This window comes from Microplitis mediator, chromosome 8, assembly GCF_029852145.1.
Source record: "Microplitis mediator isolate UGA2020A chromosome 8, iyMicMedi2.1, whole genome shotgun sequence".
Classification (NCBI taxonomy): Eukaryota; Metazoa; Arthropoda; class Insecta; order Hymenoptera; family Braconidae; genus Microplitis; species Microplitis mediator.
In genome coordinates, this window is record NC_079976.1 from 7478189 (window position 1) to 7499586 (window position 21398).

At 29.7% G+C, this 21398-nt stretch overlaps 4 protein-coding genes across 8 annotated transcripts in view; 2 read left to right on the plus strand and 2 right to left on the minus strand.

The window, feature by feature from the left end:
* Positions 1–1841: 1841 nt before the first annotated feature.
* On the plus strand, positions 1842–7203 carry LOC130672854 (phospholipase D C-like). Of its 2 annotated transcripts, XM_057477620.1 has the most exons (4): positions 1848–2001; positions 2093–2269; positions 4467–5655; positions 6592–7203. In XM_057477620.1, exons 2-4 carry the CDS (start codon positions 2095–2097, stop codon positions 6827–6829), a joined length of 1602 nt encoding a protein of 533 aa, XP_057333603.1. In that variant the 5' UTR covers positions 1848–2001; positions 2093–2094; the 3' UTR covers positions 6830–7203. The 2 variants fall into 2 exon arrangements, with proteins under 2 accessions (XP_057333602.1, XP_057333603.1); XM_057477619.1 differs by having other exon boundaries at positions 1842–2269.
* On the minus strand, positions 7097–10658 carry LOC130672857 (probable H/ACA ribonucleoprotein complex subunit 1). The gene is made up of 3 exons (XM_057477622.1): positions 10491–10658; positions 8291–8616; positions 7097–8230 (listed from the first exon to the last, which is right to left on the minus strand). Exons 1-3 carry the CDS (start codon positions 10524–10526, stop codon positions 7951–7953), a joined length of 642 nt encoding a protein of 213 aa, XP_057333605.1. The 5' UTR covers positions 10527–10658; the 3' UTR covers positions 7097–7950.
* On the plus strand, positions 7220–7815 carry LOC130672858 (5-hydroxyisourate hydrolase 1-like). Its single transcript, XM_057477623.1, has 2 exons — positions 7220–7360; positions 7584–7815. The coding sequence occupies exons 1-2, from the start codon at positions 7245–7247 to the stop codon at positions 7813–7815; spliced, it is 348 nt and encodes a 115-aa protein (XP_057333606.1). The 5' UTR covers positions 7220–7244.
* An 8324-nt stretch (positions 10659–18982) lies between the features above and the next one.
* LOC130674040 (location of vulva defective 1) overlaps positions 18983–21398 on the minus strand; it is a 55405-nt gene continuing 52989 nt past the window's right edge. For 3 of the 4 annotated variants that reach the window (XM_057479312.1, XM_057479311.1, XM_057479313.1), the window contains 2 exons: positions 21077–21356; positions 18983–19775 (listed from right to left, as the gene is read on the minus strand). In XM_057479312.1, coding sequence (XP_057335295.1) covers positions 19644–19775; positions 21077–21356 — 412 coding nt within the window. In that variant the 3' untranslated portion in view covers positions 18983–19643. Of the gene's footprint in view, positions 19776–20984; positions 21357–21398 lie in introns of all 4 variants that reach the window. The other variant, XM_057479314.1, reaches the window with a different exon arrangement.

Here is a 21398-nt window from a genome sequence, read left to right on the forward strand (position 1 = left end):
ACTCATAAATGACATTGTAAAGAAGTCATTCCGATTCGATGCTGTCTGGCTATTTTTCAAATTATGTAGAATCCGATCCCAAAAACTAATCATCTATAAGTAATTCTTGAGATTCTTTTAATTGTCGTAATATACATCAAAACAATAGCAAATAATTTCTTAGATTTTAAAACGGTGACAAGATATCGGTTGAAAACTCGAGTTCCGACAATCGGCTTTAAGCCGATGACATTTCTTTCTTTAATTTTTATCAGCGGGAAATAAAAAAACAATAAAATTTCTATAAAATGTAGTTTTGTTCACCATCTAGCGCTGCTATTTTATTCTCAACACTGCAAACACTGCAAAGTGTAAACATCTTATAGTAACCTGTTCTAGTAGTATGTGTAGTATGTAACCTTGACCGGATGAAATCACTGACAATTGTGCAATATCATCACACGCGACATAATGTCGATAATTTTAAAAATTTGTATAGCTATTGTCAATAATATAATTGTAGATTAAAAATTTACACATCTTTAATTCATTAAATAGATTAATATCATTATTTTTCAACCCCTAAATCCTCCATTTTATTTAGTAACTTATATATCTCCATATTTTATGTTTTTGGGGTAAAATTTTTTGTTAAATTTTGTGGCATCACTTGAACTAAAAAAAAAAAACCAGAAAAATATTGACATACTAGAAATTTACACCAGTATATGTTTTGAAGTTTGATTAAAATTTTTTCAAATAATTTGACTGGTTTAATTTTTTTTTACATCAAATAATAAATTAACATTTCGTAAGATGAATTCTTCATGTAAATGTAGATAGCAATTGTTTATATTAAGGGAGGAAATATTGTTTTTACAAATCAAATTTTCGAATTTAAATTTTTAAAAAGTTGTTTATTAAAAAAATTAATTTAAATAATTTGTCTCTGTTTAATTACATGAAATCATTTATGAAAATTTATTATAAAACTTAGTTTTTTATTTAATAAAAAAAAATTACTGATACTGATTAAATTATTGAAGACAATAATAAATAAATATATACTTGGCGATATCAAATGTCAAAGATCTTTGTATTTATATATTGTTTAATATATTAATAATATGTAACTATATTTTTTCTTTTTTTGTCTCAGCATTTAAAAATATTAATGCTTACTACCAACAACTGATGGCGGTGCCGGTTTTATATTCAAAAATAATAAAAATTTTATGCGTGTGTATGTAGCAGACGAGACAATTTATAAATTTTAAATAAATTAATTAATTTGTTAATTAATTAAATAATGGAATTGAAAAAAATGCGCGCGCAGGTTTTTAAAACATTTAAATACGCATTTTTTAATTTTTTTCACTCAAATTTTATTTATTAATTCAAAAATTTAAATAATTGCTAATTGTCAGTTACGTTTACTCATAAAATTTCAATTACGTTTTAATTGACAAATTTTTTATAATTAATGATCTAATAATTAATTAAAATTAAAACTAAAATTACTGGTTCAACTTTTAGAAAAAAATAATTTGAATTTTCCCGCCATTTCTTACTGCATCATTTAAATGCGCGCGCACTTCTTTATAAAATACGTCAGCCATTTTGCACTGCCTGGGGAAAGTCAGGTCCGTAAATACTAGTCACTAAAATAATTTCTTTTTCTAACTGAAAATTCACTGTAATTACGCTCACAGCGTAGCAATAATTTTAAAAAATAAATTAAAAAACTATAAGTCAATTTAAATACAAATAAAAATTTCACAAAAATATTTAATCATATTTAGTAATAAATAAAAGTGGGTCTTTATTACAACGACGTTACTGAATGATGAAATGATGTGAGTTTGTGCGTAAGTGAAGAGTCTTTTTATAATTTTAGTCGCCATTGCTAGGGAGTTATCTTCAATAACTAGACATCTAGTTTTCTAGGTCTCTATTTTTTTGAATTGTTGAGTCCATAAAATGGTTAAAACTTTAGTGATTTTGTGTTGAAACTTATTTAGGGTATATTTTTTTTGTTGAATTAAAAATTAAATATCTCTATATATATATACAGTATTTATAATATTTCAATTTTAAATATACATAACATAAGGTATGGAAAAAAATCAAGTATCATCAAATATTATTATTGATGGTCAAACAGTCGTCTGTACTGAATATATTCAAGAACCTCAGCGTCTAACTCCAACTGGGAAAATAAGTCATGCCAAGACACGAGTTTATACTCAACGTTATCGCAAAGAGTGGGAACTCATGCAGGATTTCAAAGGTAAATTTCAATTTTTTTATTTTTATATCTTATTTATTTTAATTTTATTATCAGATAAAATTATTTTACTTCACTTTGTTTTTTTAATATTTAGCATTTTAATTTACAGCCTCGTTCGAAATATAAATACAAGTATTTTTTTTTGTTTACTTGATAATATTCATGAAAGATGTAATCCTAGTAAACTAGTAACGAAGTATTTTTGAATATTTAAATGAAAATACGAATATATAATTCGGTTGGTAGACAACAGAAAATAAAAATTGACGATTCTATTTTTTTTTTTCAATAAATCAATGGCAAAAAAAAGAAAACTAAAAATATGCACATGTAGAAAATTTAAAAAACCATAGATGCAATTTTTTCGAATTTTTTTTTTTAATGATTTATCGTTTTTAAAAAAATTCAAAAGTTATGATGAACAAAAATAATAAAAAGTCTTAGAAAATAATCAAAGATAGAAAATCAAACATTAATAAAAATTGATTATCAATTTTTGAAAAAAAAGAATTATAATAATCACCATAATCGCTAACGAGCCTGCAGTCACTACGTGACTGCTCAAATATCACTACTAAATTTATAAAATACGCAGCAAAAAAGGATTTCTTGCCGCAACAAAATTTTAATTTGCACCAAGAAATTTTATGCATTAGGAATTAAATAAAAAAATTGTCTTGGAGCGAGAAAAGATTTTTTTGGTCAAGAAATAATTCCTTGCACCAAGTAATTTTTTCTAGTTCTAAATAAATTTTTGTTTTCAATTCACAATGCAAAAAATTTCTTGGGGTAAGTTAAAATTTTTTTTAGGCGAGTAAAGATTTTTTGTGTCAATGAATCCTTTTTTTTTCTCTGCACACTTTTTTGGCTTTGAGAAGCTTCCTAAAACCAAAAGGGAGTATAAAAATCTGTCATTTTGGAATAAGTAACGCGATATAAATAATATAGATATATATTCATTGACATTCAGTCATATTTAGTGACAGAATAATTAAAGTATTAATTTATTTAAAGAAAATAAATACGATCGTCTTTTTTCTCGCGTAATTTAAATGTAATTCGAATGATATAGATAAATCTATTTATCTTAATACTTGGGAAATAAAAGAGTTTAAACTATGAAAAGACAAAAATTCAAGTCAAGACCTATTTAATGATACCAATTTCAATAACATTAACTAATTCTATCATATAGATATGGCGGGAACAAAACTTTCCTTATTCTCTTAATAATTAGATTATCACCAGCTATTTCAGTTCAAAATTACTCTTTCGGCCTCACTTTGATCTTTTCCATCGAAACCTCAAAGAGATCAACCTTCGCAGCAAATTCGTTGTTATATTACTCGACTTTTATTTTTTCTACTATAAAAGTAGCCAAAGTTACTTCTTATAACATCAGTTAATTACCAGTAAAAGTCCCGTCAAAATCGGACCAGCCGTTTCAAAAATTAGTCGGATAGAAACAGACAGACAGGCGAAAATTAAAAACATTTTTTTTTTATAAGTACCGTACATACTTTCATACACTGTAATAAATCGGGAGTGGATTCGGAGTGATTACGGATTTTATTTCAATCAAAATTCACTCCATCACTCAGAGTTCCGGAGTTTAAAAAAAAATCACTTCGCACACAGAGTAAATAGGAGGACAGTAAAGTTAGCGGGCATCTGACAATTTTTAAAACTTTGAAACAATAAAATAAAATGTTTATAAAAAAATACACGTGTAGACAATTAAAAAATGAGTACATGCATTTTTCAAAACTTTTATTATTTTAATTACTTAATTTTTTATACGTAATTAAAAAATTTTCTTACGTCTGCTACATTTATACTCATGTAAATAGAGAGTTTCTCTTTCCAGCGGAGTGATTTTGGAGTGGTCTGGATTTTATTTAAATCCATATTCACTCCGATTACCCAGTCATCCTCTCCGGATTTAATCCACGTTCACTCAGCAAATTTTTTACAGTCTATGCATTCAGTAAAAATCTGTTATTTTTAAATTACAAACAGACTTCAATTTCATTTATTTCCATAGTTAATAAGTCTATTAATTTAGTATCTCAAATTTTCTTGTTTTTATAAAATTATTCCGAAAAATTGAGATACCAAAGTAATAAATTTTGAAACCATAAAAAAACTTCCAGCCAAGACATTTCCAATTACTAATAAAAAATAAATTATTCGCCAGGGTGGTTGACATCAGTACCAGGTCAAGTAACACGAGCATATTGTACGTATTGTAAAAAAAATCTTCATGCCCACCGTCTGTCATTGTTGAAGCACACGTGTACAATGAAGCATCAAAGAGCAGCACTCATGTACCAAACGCACATGCATAACAGCGAGGAAGATAATGAAAGACTAATTGAGTACACGCAAGAATTCGAAACCGTCAACGTTGAATCCATCAAGAAAAGTGACGGCGATGATGATGAAAATGAAGATGAAGATGATGACAATGATATTGAGTATGATAATGACATCGAGTATGTTGTCGAGCGACTGGACATGGACGAGGATGATCAAATAGAAAAAAAAACTAATCAAATGGTAGACCAAGATGACAATGACTCCCATGATTATACTAATAAAATAGAAAAAGATATTGAGCAGTGCAGGAAAAAAATAAAACTTGATACCAACCAACGGAGAGATACTTTGGCTGAAGCGATGGCTCACGTCCATGGGGAATATTTTGAAGACAATGAGGGCAATGTTGCTACTGAAGAAGTTGATGGTAATGAGCAACATATTAATGACGAAAGAGAACTGACGGAAGTATCGATAACTAAAATATATAAAAATGAAGAACTTGATGTTTCTAAGGCATTTAATAAACAGATAACTAGTGATTTAAATTTAATTAAAAATAATAATGATGCTGGTGAAGAACCGGAAACAAAACTTATAGCCGCTTGTCAAGTCAATACGCCACAGCTTTCGATTGCTGAAGGACAAGAAATTGCAAATTCGTTGACTGCTACTCCGACACAAAATAAAACATTGAGATTGTCGACTGGTAAAACTGTGACACTCACTACAGGAAAATTACCTCCTGGTTATGTTCTTAGTAAAATAAAAGGCAATCTCCCGAGTTTGTTGACCTCGGGAACGAAAACAATAACTCAACGTACTGTAACTAAAGTAATTAATAAAAGCAACAATAATTCTATGCCTAATGCTAAAAGTAATGTACAAGTTGTAGCCGGCCCAAGTGAACAAACTAAAAAACAATCAAATTCGGTACAAAATATTAAGTTTAAAGCTCCTTGTATATCGACACATGTTTTGGATGTTAGCAAAGGAATACCCATATCTGGTCTGCAAGTCAGTTTGTACAAACTTATGGATGGACGATGGACTTTCTTAAACGAGAGGTATATTAATTATATTTTTTTTTATATTAAGAGGGTGACCATAGACCGGAAAATATCAGGGAATTTTAAAGAGTATCAGCGAATTTTATATAACGGAAATATCAGAGAATTTCAGAGTATTAAGGAATTTAATGCAATCAGGAAATATCAGGGAATTTTTAAAAGTATCAGGAAATTTAACGCAACCGGGAAATAATAGGGAACTTCAAAGATAATCAGGGAATTTATGCAACTGGGAACTGTCAAGCAATTTGGGAAAAGAACAGGGAATTTATGAAACTGGGAAATATCAGGGAATTTGGGAAAAGAACAGGGAATTTAATGCAATTGGGGAATATTAGGGAATTTCAAAGATAACCAGGGAGATTAAGCAACTGGAGAATATCAGGGAATTTAATGCAACTAGGGAATATCAGGGAACTTTAAAAAGTATCAGGGAATTTAATGCAACTAGAAAATATCAGGGAATTTTAAAAAAGAATAAGAGATTTAATGTAATTGGGAAATATCAGGAAACTTCGAAAACAATCAGGGAATTTAAAGCCACTGGGAAATATCAAGCAGCTTTGAAAAGTATTAGGGAATTTGATTGCGTCAACCCAAAATTTCAAAATTTTTTACTTGTATTTGAAACAATAGAAATTTTTTTCTATATTTGAAGTTCGACTTCTCATACTTGAAAAATGAAACTACTTTTAACACCAGGAAAAATTTTAACACTGCTACCGGTGTTATTTTAACACCAATAGTCTTAACACCGAAATAGGGCGGACTTACACCGTTTTTTTTTTACAATGTACAATAAATTTAATTTCTCGTATAAATTTATTGTAAAAACAATAAAAAATAAATATTTCACCTTTTACCTTTAAAAAAATTAATTTTTTTTTTTTTAAATTAAAACAAGATGTTAATAAATACTTTTATTTTTTTCAGCTCAACATCATCCAATGGACGCTGCTCAGACCTTGTCGATAATCTAAAATTACAATTAACAGCCGGCCGTTACAAAATTCATTTCGACGTCGACAAATATTTCACCGTAAGGAGAATCGAGACGATGTACCCATTTATCGAAATAGTATTTGATGTTAAAAATCCAACAGGAACTTACCATATACCCATTTTATTAAGCCCACACAGTTACACAACTTACCGCGACGCTGATAGATGATTTTATTTTATCATCCTTACTCCTAATTACTCCTACATATTTATTATTCTTAACATTAAGTAAAATTATTATATAAATTCTTATTAATGTATAGATAATATATTAATTATACTTGTAGATTTTAATTGTGGCCTTTAAAGTTTTTTTTTTATGATAAATAATTTTTTTTTTTCAAAAAATATTAAAATTAACTTGAATTAATATTTTTGTATTATATAAGAAGTTTAAAAAAAATAAAATAAAATGTTGACCATATTTTTTTCATTGTGTTATCATATATTTTTTACAATCTCCGAGCTGTAATATCTTCAAGTTGATAAGAATATATGATATTTATAAATATATTAACTGGCCTCAGTCGCTGCTGCACAACAGTCGGAGGCATTTTAATTTTTTATAATTAAATTAATAAATAATGAATACTCCTCATATATCGACTCATGTATTGGACACAAGTAGAGGACTTCCTGTAGCGAATTTGCCAGTGAGTCTTTATAAAAATACAAACACCTGGACTTTGATTAGTGAAAGGTTGGTTATTAATTTTTAAAAATTTTTGAAAATCCAGAAGTGCACCTCAATCACTCATTTTATTTTTCTTCATTACTTTTATTTTGGAATATTAATTCCTGAGATGATTCAAAGTGAGTGAAAAACCCGAAAAAAATTGAGTGTCGCCTTTGCGCTTGAGGTGTTAAATAAAAATAATAACTACTTAATAGTAATTAAAATAAATATTTTTATTTTTAATTAGTAAGACAACATCAGATGGCCGATGCTCCGATTTATTAGAATTAGCTGGACAATCATTAACAATAGGACGTTATAAACTTAAATTTAATGTAGAAAATTATTTTATTACAACTGAAAGATCGTCATTGTATCCAATCATTGAAGTTATATTTGATATTAAAAGTCTTGATAGAAATTATCATTTGCCACTTTTGTTGAATCCGTTTGGATATAGTACGTACCGAGGAACTTGATTGGCTTAGAAATTATTTATTTAAGAAATAAAAAGAAACTAACAAAGAATCAGTTGAACTACTAAAGCTGTATTAAATCTACTTTTGATATTTCTAATGCAAAAAAAAAATATAAGGATGTATATATAAAATAAATTAACTTGGAGGAAGATAAGTTTTGTCAGAATTTGGTTTTCCTCCACCTGAACCAGATCCACCTCCAGTTCCGCCACCTTTTCCACCAGCTCCGGTACCTTTTCCACCAGCCCCGGTACCTTTTCCACCAGCTCCGGTACCTTTACCACCAGCTCCGGTACCTTTTCCTCCAGTTCCACCACCTCTACCTCCAGTCCCGGTACCTCTTCCAGCCCCGCCACCTCCTGTGGGATTCCCAATAGTGAAACTTGCTCTGTTTCCATTTTCATCGGCTTCATATCTGTTTGAATAATGATAATATTAAAAAAAAATTTTAGTGATTAATATTTTGATGACTTACTTGACGGCAACTGGAAGTCCTTCGGGACTATCGTAAGCAAAATTACCCTTGACCACACGCACAAGCTGACCATCTATTTCTTTAAGATCTTCGGTCTCTTCTCTGGTGACTCCATCTTCCTTTGGAGCTTGCGGTGGAGATGCTGGGGGTCGTGAACCCCCACTTCTACCGACGTCTGACCTAGAGCCAACATCTGCGGCACGATTACCCGCAAATGGGGCTTTTAATGATGACCCACCGGAATTAGTAGCATGTGGGGGTGCTTTCTGACCTGGTGATAACTTGTCTGCACTGCAGACAAGACTTCCAATCAACACACACAGTACCTTTAATTTAATATTTTTTTAATTTATTTACTATCATTTTTTAAACTCTTAATAATTTTTTTTTTTTTATTAAGTATTTTTAAGCAGATTTTTTTTTGCACAACGAGAAAAAGAATTTCCTTTGAAAAAAGAAAATAACTTTCTTGAGAAAAAACTTAATTCAAATTTATAAGAAATTTCTTCTTTCTCACGATGATTCTAATGAACTTGAACGAAGAGACTGTTTTATTCGCGAAATGAAACTTTTCTTATCGGAGATGTTAATTACTTTTATTCGAGATGATAATCATTACTATTTTCCCTGGTGGAAAGTATTCGAAATTTTCTCTGAAAAACTCAGTTCTAAAGTTCTAAAGACTTTTTCAGAGTTTTTCAGAGAAAAGTCCGAAAAATTTCTACCAGGGTTAAGTGGTAAGACTTTCAAATTTTTCAGATATAAGAAATATTATTATTTAGACAGTAAATATAACTATCAGCAATAGTAAGTATTACTATACGAGAAACGAATGGGTAACATAAAAGCATAATAATAATTATTACAGACAGTATGGTAATCATTCTCTATTGCAAGATGGTAATAGTTATCATTTTTTTTCAGCGTGTATTGCAAGATAGTACCCGGCAGCAAGTAATACCCAGGTAAAAAATTTCAATCCAAAATAAAAATAAAATTTTTTTTTCGGCCGAAAAAAAGCCCAAGTAGTGAACAAAAGGCTGAAATTTGCTGGGCCGATAGTTAGGCCTGAAAAAAATCGAAAATCGGCTGACTCAATTTATCGGCCTGTTTATAAAGAATAATAAAATTTCGGCGTGTTTTCGGCCAACTTTCGACCTTTTCGACGAACTTAATTGATTTTTAAAAATCTCTTCATTTCACTGTAAAAAAATTATATCCGAGTATCATTTTATAAAGAATCCCGAGTCGAAATTTAAATCGTAGATTGAACGTACAAGACGTTGAAAACGTAAATTCAACCTTTGAAGACGTAAATAGTCGTAAAACGTATTTTAGACGTAGTTGACGTACGGAAACGTAAATAAGACTTGCGTAATCGTAAATTGTAGATTCAACCTTTCAAGACTGGCAATAAAACATATAAACTATATCGGAAACATTTTTGTCAACAAGTTTCTAGGTAGTCTGTAAGACCCAAAAAAGCTCGAGAAACTGGGCATCAGTACAGTTATCTCCTGCAAGGCCCAAAATATTTTTCGACAGCTGCTAAGAATTTTTATTTCTTGTTTTCTAGCTGCTAGGCATTGTCTTTCCGACATAATTTAATTGTTTTATTGCAAGTTTTGAAAGGTTGTATCTACGATTTACGATTACGCAAGTCTTATTTACGTTTTCGTACGTCAACTACGTCTAAAATACGTTTTACGACTATTTACGTCTTCAAAGGTTGAATTTACGTTTTCAACGTCTTGTACGATCAATCTACGATTTAAATTTTGACTCGGGAATATAAATTTTTTTTCAATTAAAACCATAAATCTTGAAATTTGCATTAACGCAACAAAATATTCAAAAGTAATTATCATTTAAATAGAGGGTTGGAACACAAATCGAAGACAATGAATGACATTTAAAATATTTAAATACAACCCGCAATTATTAGCCAACACCATAATAATTAAACTATCGAGTATCGACAAAACACAATTTATTTCATACGCATCTAATTATTCTCTAATAATTAATAAATTAAAATCTAAACACTTTCACTGATAGCCTAAAGTGATAGTACAGCATTTACTATAAAATTCATTAAAACTCATAATATAAAATTACGCAATAAAAATAATAAATTATTTTCACTCGATCAATTATAAAAATAAAAAAGTGTTTTTAGTATTTTTTAAAAATCACATACCAACGTACTTCCCTTTGCGATCTTAAGATTCTCCATGATAACGAAAAAGTAAAACGATAATTAATAAATTTTTATATGGTGGTTTTTATACTAAATGACATTGTCTAGTATAGAGAAGAGTCGCAACTTATAATCCTCGCGACTTGAATAAAACGAGTAACATAATGACGATTATCCTGAGCCTTTATATAGGATTCACCTGTGCATATTTACTCAGGTTTTAGTAGGAGCTGTAGAAGTAACAACTGCAGTATCCCACTCTAGTGATATAAGCAAAGCCTTGATGTATCATGGATGCCAAGAAAGGGTTCTATATAAGATACCAAGTTGAGATTTATAAGTGTCACCATTCTCCTTTATTCGATCCGGATCATCTTCTTTCATTTCATTTTATTTTATCATAACATTTAACGGTACTATTTTTTTTTTCTTTCATATTATTTAAAGATACTTAAGGAGTTTCTCAATGCCATTAATAAACTAGGTAAACTTTTAACAATAAATCTATAATTCAATACTTAAATGTAATTCGATAATTATTGTCAAGGCTTCGAAAAGGAAGATTCTAAAAATAAATTTCATTATTTTTCTAAATGATAGTTTATTATTTTAAACAAAAGAAAATTTATGACGAAATTTATGAGTATTAAATACACTGACTAAATAAAAATAAACTAAAAAATTTTTCCACGGTCCGTGGGCTCTTTGGAAAAAAAAAAAATTTAGAAATTTTTTGTCTCGCGGTATTTCTCATGTTTGCGCACTAGCCGGAGCTCTTAAAAAATTTTGATAAAAATGTCCCGAAACTAGAGATTTCAAGCTATAAAACAGTTTTTTTAAAATCTCGATACGATTATTTTTCACAAAGTTACAGCCTTCCAAAAATCACAAAAATTTTTCTGTTCCTTTAATTTTTTGCGTCAGTGTAGTTTTTGTTAATTTTTTTAAAAAGTGATATCTGGCAGCTGGACTAGATAATAAATTAAAAATTTTTTTAAATTAATGTGGGGGAATTTTAATTAAATCGATTTAAAATTATAAAATTGTAAGGAGTTTGAGGTAACAAAATGTTTAAATAATTTTTTGATGTAAAGTTTGTAAATAGTGGAAAGGTTTGTAAGTAAATTGTGTGAGTTTTTAGTTCGTAAGCTTTGACTTGCATTAGACAAATAAATTAAAAGAAAAGAAAATTAAAAGATTACTAATTTTGATTTAGCGAGACCGCAATCCCACATTCTACTTAAATCACTGTAGATCTAAAAAAAGGAAACGTGACGTCTACACACAGCGAAGCTAAAAATGGGCAAATTATAAATTTTTTAGATATTATACGCAGAAAAAGGATTTCTTGGTGTAAGAAAAATTTTTTTTTATGAAATGAAAAGAAAAATTTTCTTAGGACGAAAAAATTTCTTACACTGTAAAACATCGGAAGTGAATTGGATTTTATTTAAATCGGCATTCAGTCCGGTCCAGACTTTAAATATTAAAATAAACTCTCCTTCAGAGTGAATTTTACTCCAACGTGATTAAATAAATACGCAGTCATCCACTCCAGCTTTAATCCACGTTGACTTCGCAAATATTTTACAGTGTAGCGTAAGAAAATTTGAGTTTTTACTTCATAATGCAAAAAGTTTCTTAGGGCTAGTACAAATTTTTCGCTCCAAAAAATCCTTTTTTTTGTGTATACAGAAAATTCACTCTATATACGGAAGGAATAAGACTTTTTTTCAGCAGAATGATTTGAATTTCATTTCAATCAAAACCAGAGTTTCAATATTAAAATAAACTCCCCTTCAAACTCAATTTCCGGAGCCTAAATAAATAAAAAATCATCCGTCCGGCTGAAATCCGCTTTCACTCCGAAAATTTTTCGTGTAAAAATAATGAGACTGAAGTTGGCCGACGTCTATTAATTTTTGAATTTTTTTTTAAAACTGTAAATTATTTTAATGAATTGCACTAATAGTTTTTTTGATTTCCTACATGTGCATATTTTTTTTTTTTAATTGAGGTATTAAAAAAGAATTCGAAAATTTTTAACTATCTCCTAACTTCAAGATCATGTAAAAATAAACTAAAAGATCGATAATAAATACTAACAATTCCCACTATTTGTAATATCCAAAAAGGATCGGCAATTATATTATTGTAGTAAGCAGCACCCATGTGAAAAGATCTTGAGACAGTTAAAATTTATAGTCTGTACAAGTTCTCGATCGTCAAAGGCCATCGTTGTCACGAGTGATCGGATTGGATACATTAGAGGGCACACATATGATCTCTGAACCTGTAATAGGATGCGTTATTGGCTTCGCGCTCTTTGAGAGTTCAATTGAAGGGATATAGGATTGGTGAGGAGGATTGGAATAAGTTGACATTTCACATGTAGACATTATACGAGTTTGCTTCTTATTGGATGCTGTAAAAAGTCCATCACCAAACCCACATTCCGTGATTTCTATACAACGGTAGCCGGTAGGGCCGCTCAAGAGATCGCGGGAACGGTTTGATCGGTAACAATGACTTGTCGTCCCTCACATCAGGGAAAGCATCCAACTTAAGAGTCAATGGTGACAGATACTTTGTTAAATCACATAAATTAAACTCCCGTAATAATAATGTAATATCTTACTCAATACTTTTCGCATTCCGTTAATTGAAATCTCTTAATCGATGCCATTATTTAAGACACGTCACGTTTCTTTGCCATTATTTTATTCTTTGTCTCATTAATTATCCGGTAATTAAATCACTACTTCAAATACAAGAGAAATAAATAAAATTATTAACATTAAGAAAAAAAAATTTTTTTCAATTGATTAATTATGATCTTGAAGTTAGAAGACATTTAATAATGTTTTGAATTTTTGTCAACAAATCAATGATAAGAAAAAAAATAAACTGAAAAAATACACATGTAGAAAATTAAAAAAGCTATAGGTGCTATTTTTCAAAATTTTTTTTTATAGTCTATTGTTTTGAAAAAAATTCAAAAAAATGTTAGTCGTCTGCTGACTTCAGTATCATGATTAATCATGAATATTTTTTGGTAATGAAATTTCTAGTTTTATTTGTTTTTGAAAAAATTCTATTACGTCAGAAAAATAAAAAAAGCTGGAAAATCTAGTGCACAGCTCATTTGCTCATTCAAAAAGTGACCAATCGAAGACGCTCTGTGCAAAAAAAAATAACAATGCAAGTTTTAAGTTTTTATTAATTATAATTAAATCAACAAAAAGATGGGGATTTTTAGAAGAGTTCTTCTATTTGAGAATTCAAATGTAATAAAGAAAAAAAATAGATCAATCGGTTGTAAATTTTTTAAGTTATTGTGTTTGCCAAAATCCGTACGTATTTCAGATAACAATCTTGAGCAAGCCTGGTCTAAAGTTCAACCTATATGTCTTGCTGCAGATATTTGTAGCCAGATTTCAGTAGCAAGTCTATCCCGAGTCAAAAAACAAATTCTAGTTTAGTCCTCAAATGCCTCAACTCCTTTGATGTTTTATTTGCCGCTCAGGAAGTAATTCTGCTTTAGTATTAAAAATCCTCAATGAGAACTATGAGGTCTAAATGCTAATAATTTATTGATTTTAAATTGTAACTACGACCTCAAATTCCTCAACGAATGGAGTTATAATTCGGATTTCGGTTCAAAAGCGGATAAAATTATTCCTGTGTGTTTTGAGTATTTAGAGGCTCTAATCCAGATTATGTTATTCCAGTTTAATCCTCAAAGTGGTAAAATTACACAAGAAATTCGTGCCAGATTATGACTCTATTCTGGAGTAAGACTATAGTTGAAAATATTTGTGCATGGCTTGCTCAAGATCTGCTCAAGGCTCAAAATTGACCTTGAGCCTTGAGAAAATCTTGAGCAAGCCATGCGTGAGTACCTGACATAAGTTACTGGTGCAAGAAATGCGCTAGAAACTTTCAAACTGCACCGTATCTAAGATATCTTAAATATTCTTGTGTACAATGCCTTGAGCAAGTCATGCACAATTCTTAATGACGGTTTCTTGCTACATGATCTTGCGCAAGACCTATACGTAGAAAAAGACACTAGTGACTAGGGGTTTTGCTCCAGTCACTGCCACCAGAATCGGTTCCACCATGATATCTCCCCATGACAAAATCTCCCCAGGACAAAATCTGTTGAACACGATCTCCATAAACGAGATCTTATAATAATCTATGTAATTAAAATGATTTCTACACTTACGACTGGAATCGTATTCACATTTTTTTTCACATTTTATGTGTATATCATAAATAAATGGACTGTGATACACATACATGTATGAAATCATGGGAAATTCTCAGTCCAAATTTGATATCATCGTCAATTGCAAGAACTTGACGTAAACTTACTGTGAAGTTAATCAAAATCACTGAACGTTAAATTTATTAAGTGATAGTATGGCCATCAGGGATTGGATTGATAAAAATAATTTTAGAAATTTTATCCTGGAGAGATTTTGTCGGGGAGATTTTGTCTAGAGTGATAAAGTCGTGTTATCCCAGAATCTCGCTCAAGCATGTGCTACTTGAGATACTGACGAACGTTTTCTTTAACGTTTTTTTTAACATTTTGTTTTTTCAATCATTTTTAAAAAAAGTGACTTGAAATTATGTTCTGTTTGATCATTAATAAATTATCATTCAAATGATACAAATTTTGTTCTAGTTGAGAATATTCGAATGTGCAAATATAATTTTTACGTGAGTGAATCAGCCGAGACCGAGTAAGCGTCAGCAGAACACGTCTCATTGCTTCGCGATTGAGTTGTGCAAAAAAAAAATTTAATATAAAAGGAGAAGGTAAAAGAGATTATAAAATGTTGTTATTAAAAAAAACTTTTTTTGTCAATTTTTTTTGTTAACAAGACACTCAACTTTATTTTTAATTAATTTCCGTAATATTTTTAAGCTCCGCGATGACAGATGTATTGGAGGAAATTAATGTATGTCAGTTATTTAATTTTTTAACTTTATTTCCACGTGCATTTTGTGCACACAGAGATCGTGAACACAGATTTTATTTAAATTTTAAAATTGTTTATTTATAACAATAAAATAATGATAATGAAAAGACGATGAAATGGAAAAATAAACTTATATAAATTATAATTTAACATTATTATATATTTTTTTTATAATCTGTTTTGCTGTATGATTGTAAAAATTGACATTTTATTAATTAACTTTTTTTTTTTATGTCTATTATAAATTACATCAGTTTTGTCTCAATGACTTTAATAAAATGTATTTATTTTTTTATTTATTTACTTTATTAAAATAATTATCGCAGATAAAGATGAAGTAAATTAGTGTAAATATAACGAAGCAGAGCAAAAGCTTCAAGTCATCGTTACGTTGATTATTTATTTTTTTTTTCCATATTTTCAATGCGTTTCCATCCTAATTGCAATTTAATTGCTGAAATTTGCGGCAATAGATCTCTTGTATTTATTTAATAATTTTTTTTTTATTGAAATATTAAATTACATTTATATGAATAGAAAAAATGTAAATCTGCTACTTTTTGATTGATAAAAAAATTGATAAGAATGCAAACTAAAGCTAAAGTTTAATTTAATCAAAATTTATTATTAGTTTTTTTTTTATTTATTTTAATACGAAATTTTATTTTTATTTTACTATACAGCTTGAACATTGTTGTTATATAATTCATTTTTTTTAAGATGTAGACGGGCTATTGATTATCAAATATTTAAATCACCCGATAAAATTTATCTACCACTGCGATAATACTCGGTAAACATTCAGGATTTCAGTATTATACTTACAATTATTTTCTATAATACAATTGCAATAATTCTTTAATATTTTTTTTTAAATTAAAAAAAAATTATAATAAAACGGATAAATATATATAAATACTATTTTCCTTAACTGTTATTCCATTCAATCATTCATTACCCTTTTTTTTAAATATATTTATGATAATGATTTAGTCTCAGAGCTCCATCCATTTTTCGATTTTAATAATCAGAAATATCCATCAATTAATTTTATGACAAACTGAAAAAAAATAGGACAGTATAATAAAAATTACAAGTAATTATTTAAATTTTGCACTCTAATTAGTAAAAAAATTTTTATGTTAATAATTTTACCGGGGATTCTACGGTTTCTGTGGCGCCGCCAAATGACCGCGAATTCATATAGAATTCAATAAAATAAGACTTTTTAAAGAATAAAATTTTTTGATATCTCGCTTAGTTTTCGAGAAAAATGGATTTTGGGAAAAATGTGATTTTTTAAAAAAAGTGAAAAATTTCATAGATTTTAATAACTTCATTTTTTTTGTATTTTTTCCAGAAAACTAAATTTAAAGATGAAAATTTTGAAAAAAAAAATATGTCTGAATTAGTTCATTTTTGAAAAAGTTACAGCTATTTGAAAAAAATTCTTATGTCCTCAAGTTCTACAAGAATTCGCGGTCATTTGACGGTACCACGGAAACCGTAGACTTCCCACTTTGAATAGTCGGAATTTACTAGACTTTAATTATGTGATTACTACATTCAACTCCAAAGCATGTAAGTAGATGCATAAGGATACGTAACTATCCGCCTCCATTTAGTACCAGGCTAACGCATCGAAGCGCGCGACAGTGTTTTACTCCGGCTCGTACTAGTAGGAGAGCAGTCAAGTCTACAGTCTACAGTACATAGCAGAGTACGTCAACATCAGCCTTACTGAGTCCCTTCAAGTACTCGTGTAAAACCATCATCTTTAACCTCAAGTTCAGCGCTCAAGTTCTGGTTTGGTTATATTTTGCTCTTCAGAAGAAACAATAAAAATTAAGCTGTTGGTCAATGAAAAATACTATGGGTACGTCAGTAAGTTTTGTTCCGTAAAAAGACTAGACGTCAGAAGGTTTAATAATATTTATTGCCCTATCAAAAAAATCCATATGGGAATCCAGCCTAAATTCTTATGTGGGTTCTCGGATGGATTCCCATATGGTTTCCATTAGGAATCTAGCATAGATCCTAATATAGATTCTTACATGGGTTCCTATGGAAATTAACACCATGCTAAATCCATACGGGAATCTAGTAGAGATTTCCATGTGGATTTTTACTTCGATATCCCATGAGAATCTACGCCATGTCAAAATGGGAATCCAGGTACCCACAGTTTCTTATGTAGATTTCCCATATGGGAATCCAGCCTATATTCCTATGTGGGTTCTCACATGGCGTTTTCGGATGGATTCCCATATGGTTTCTTATAGGAATCCAGCATAGATCCTAATATAGATTCTTACATGGGTTCCTATGGAACTCCACACCATGCTAAGTCCATACGGGAATCTAGTAGAGATTTCCGTGGATTTTTACCTCGATATCCCATGGGAATCTACGCCATGTCAAAATGGGAATCCAGATACCCATGGTTTCCTACATGGATTTTTATATAAATCCATACACTCCTACATTAATTCCTATGGATTCTTACATAAATCCATACATTTCTTTATGGATTCCTATGGGTCCCCATGCAATCCCACATGGATTTTGGATTTATGACTTCAGACGATTGTCTTCCCTTCAGAATCAAAAATGTCATTTCGCGCATATTAGTACTTTGTAAAAATTTTAAAATAAAAAAGTTATTTAAAAAAAAATGTTATATATAAATGTTTATAATAGAAGTCACAATAAAAAAATGTAATCAATCGGCCACTATATACTTGCTGGTGGAAATTATCCAAAAGCGGTCTGTACATTATTGGATAATTGCTTTTTTAAAACAGATGGAGTCCCATTTATAGACCATTACCATATTTGAATTACATGTATTTACTCCATTCGATAAATTGTATATTTATATATATATAAATATAATATAAAAAATTTAATTACATTACAATTTGATAAAACCTTCGTTATTAAATAAAAAAAAAACACAAGTAAAATTTATAAAAACAAACATAATTGATAAAAATTTTTTAAAAATATATATTAATGATTATACATTATACAATTATTTTGTGCACTCACAGCAAAGAATTAAATAAAAACAACTAAATCAGAAATTTAAAATAATTTTGTATAATTACTAATTAAAAAAAAATAATGACAATAACTGTAAAATATACGACAAATAAAACAAAACAAAATAAATAAATAATTTTTCATTCATTAAAATCTCATTGTAACACGTGGAAATAATAAATATATCGAATATATTTTTTTACTCTATTATATTTATTTACAATTTTTAAAATTCTGAAAATCCTGAATCTTTACTTGTGGCCCCTACAGCTGTAAGTTTTAATTCTGCACAATTTTTTTTTATTTTATTTTTTCTCCAGTCTCGTGAGAAACATATCGGGCAAATCGAACAAGGCACACACACATTTAAATTAATTTTATCTGCTTTATTTATTCACTTTTTTTGTTAATTAATTGCTGTAAGATTTACTTGTAATTTGTTTTGTTATTTACTTTTATTCAAATAAAAACTCTGTGTGTGTAAAAAAAACTCAGCCCTTTGATAACTTATTCTCTGGACTTTTTTCAATGATAATCCTAACGATGATAACCACAATAGTAAAAGCATACAAGCTATTCATTAACTACCATTCTGTATCTACAATAAATTTTTAAATATATCAATTTTTTTGTTTTCATTTTCAGTTTCTTTCATTTTTATCCGTTGTATTTTTTTTTTACCATCATTTATCCAAAATCGTACTGTTTAAAATACCGCTAATGCACATATTTATTTATTATTTTCTCTCTTAGTTATATATTTGTTTTATCCTTAACACTAAACTCTTTATTTCAAATCTTAATATCGTAGGTTAAAGTTATTTCTTTAGCATTTTTTATTTAATTATCAACTCAAGTCAGTGTGAAAAAAAAAATTTTAAACAGTTAAAACTAAAGAGACTTGTCACGGTCTCAATTAGCATAAAAAATAAATGACTGACTGACTGAACATTTTTCGTTTCCAGTAAACCGCGTCCGTGTCAATTAAATGTATGAATTAAATAAATAGATTCATACAAAACAGCATTTATAAATAATGCTATTGTATAATTTATCATTTTATTATTATTAATATTAATATTAATTTTTTTTTTATTATTATTATTAAACTGCGTTACTGAAGAACGCAACATTTGCACTTGGGCTTTTTCTTGAGAGTCACGTGCTCTACTTGAGACGCATCTCCAGGACCCTGTGCTGTCACTCTGCTGACCTCCACGGTCGCCGTGCTCGTTGTTGAACCGACCTGATAAAAAAATAAACAAACAAACAAGAATTAGTAAAATATAAATATTTAATTGTGTATTAAAATAAATAAATAAACTCTGGTGGATCCATATTACGAGAATTTACCGCAGTTTGCCGTAATTTACCATAAATTACGGCATCCTCACGACAAATTTGCCACAATTGGCGGTAATTTACAGTAATGTACCGTATTTTACAGCGAATACGGGTATTAGCGGTATTTTTAACCGTAAACACCGTATGCTTTTTTATTTTTACAGTTTTTGCAGTGCAATTCTTCACTTTAAGGTAAAATACCACATGCTTGACATAATTTTAAGATAAATTACCGTCATATTAGTGCAAATTTTCGGTACAAGTACCGTACTTTCGCAGCAACAATACCGTGCGTTTACTGTAAATTACGGTATTCTACTGCAAAATATCGTAATTTTACGGTAAATTGCAGTACCGTGCTGCATTCTTACCGTAAATTACGATATTCTACTGCAGAATACTGCATTTTATCGTAAATTGCAGTATCATACCGCAGAATACCGTATTTTTACCATAAATTGCAGTACCATGCCGTATGCTTGTCGTAAATTATGGTATTCTACTGCAGAATACCGTATTTTTGCGGTAAATTGCATTACCGTGCCCCCTTCTTACTGTAAATTACAGTATTATACTGCAGAATACCGCATTTTTACCATAAATTGCGGTATGATACCGCAGAATACCGTATTTTTACCGTACATTGCAGTACTATACCGTATTCTTGCCGTAAATTACGATATTCTACTGCAGAATACCGTATTTTTACGGTAATTCGCAGTACCGTGCCGCCTTCTTACTGTAAATTACAGTCTTATACTGCAGGATACCGCATTTTTACCGTAAATTGCAGTGCCATACCGTATTCTTGCCGTAAATTGCAGTACCGTGGCGCATTCTTACCGTAAATTACGGTATTATTAATTCAGAATATCGTATTTTTGCCGTAAATTACTGGATTCTACTGAAAAATACCGTAATTATTCCGAATAGGCAAATTACGATCATTTACCGTAATTCAGATCCACTAGGGAATAAATAAAACAATATTAGTAATCCCGAAAATGTAAAGTGTGTTGTGTGTGTGTCCAGTATATTTATTTCTAGTCTCTAATACGCGTGATGATGTGAAATGTCAAAGATGGAATAGATCAGTGTCTTGAGCGTGCACCTTTTTCTCAAGGTTGGAAAGGAGAGTTTAAACAACCAAGTTTATTTCGCACGGCTGTTCGTTAGTGGATAATGGAAATGACGTTGTGTCACCTTCTCGCTAACGGGCTGCTTATTGACGTTGGAATTCACGTTCCCATGGAGGTTCCCATTCCCTTGATTCGTCCGTTCGGATGTTGATGTGTTCAGCAGTGGACTGGTACTTGAATCATGGTCATCAATTGCTTTACCATCACATCCTGGTAATGGGGGTGCAGTTTGACCTGGTGTTGGAGTTATAGGTTTTCCGCCTTTTATCAGTTCTACTATCTCGTCTGCTTCTCGGGATAAATCTCCGTCTGGCCTAAATGGATTGTCCCATCCACTATCCGTACTAAAATCAAATGATAAACATTATTATTATATATTGTAAGAA

Coding starts and splice junctions, on each gene's coding strand:
- LOC130672854 (XM_057477619.1), top strand. CDS start 2,095: ATGGAAAAAAATCAAGTATCATCAAATATTATTATTGATGGTCAAACA. Junction 2,270..4,466: donor ACTCATGCAGGATTTCAAAG/GTAAATTTCAAT, acceptor ATTATTCGCCAG/GGTGGTTGACATCAGTACCA. Junction 5,656..6,591: donor TGGACTTTCTTAAACGAGAG/GTATATTAATTA, acceptor TATTTTTTTCAG/CTCAACATCATCCAATGGAC.
- LOC130672857 (XM_057477622.1), bottom strand. CDS start 10,526: ATGGAGAATCTTAAGATCGCAAAGGGAAGTACGTTG. Junction 8,617..10,490: donor TCGCAAAGGGAAGTACGTTG/GTATGTGATTTT, acceptor ATTAAATTAAAG/GTACTGTGTGTGTTGATTGG. Junction 8,231..8,290: donor GGACTTCCAGTTGCCGTCAA/GTAAGTCATCAA, acceptor TTATTCAAACAG/ATATGAAGCCGATGAAAATG.
- LOC130672858 (XM_057477623.1), top strand. CDS start 7,245: ATGAATACTCCTCATATATCGACTCATGTATTGGACACAAGTAGAGGA. Junction 7,361..7,583: donor TGGACTTTGATTAGTGAAAG/GTTGGTTATTAA, acceptor ATTTTTAATTAG/TAAGACAACATCAGATGGCC.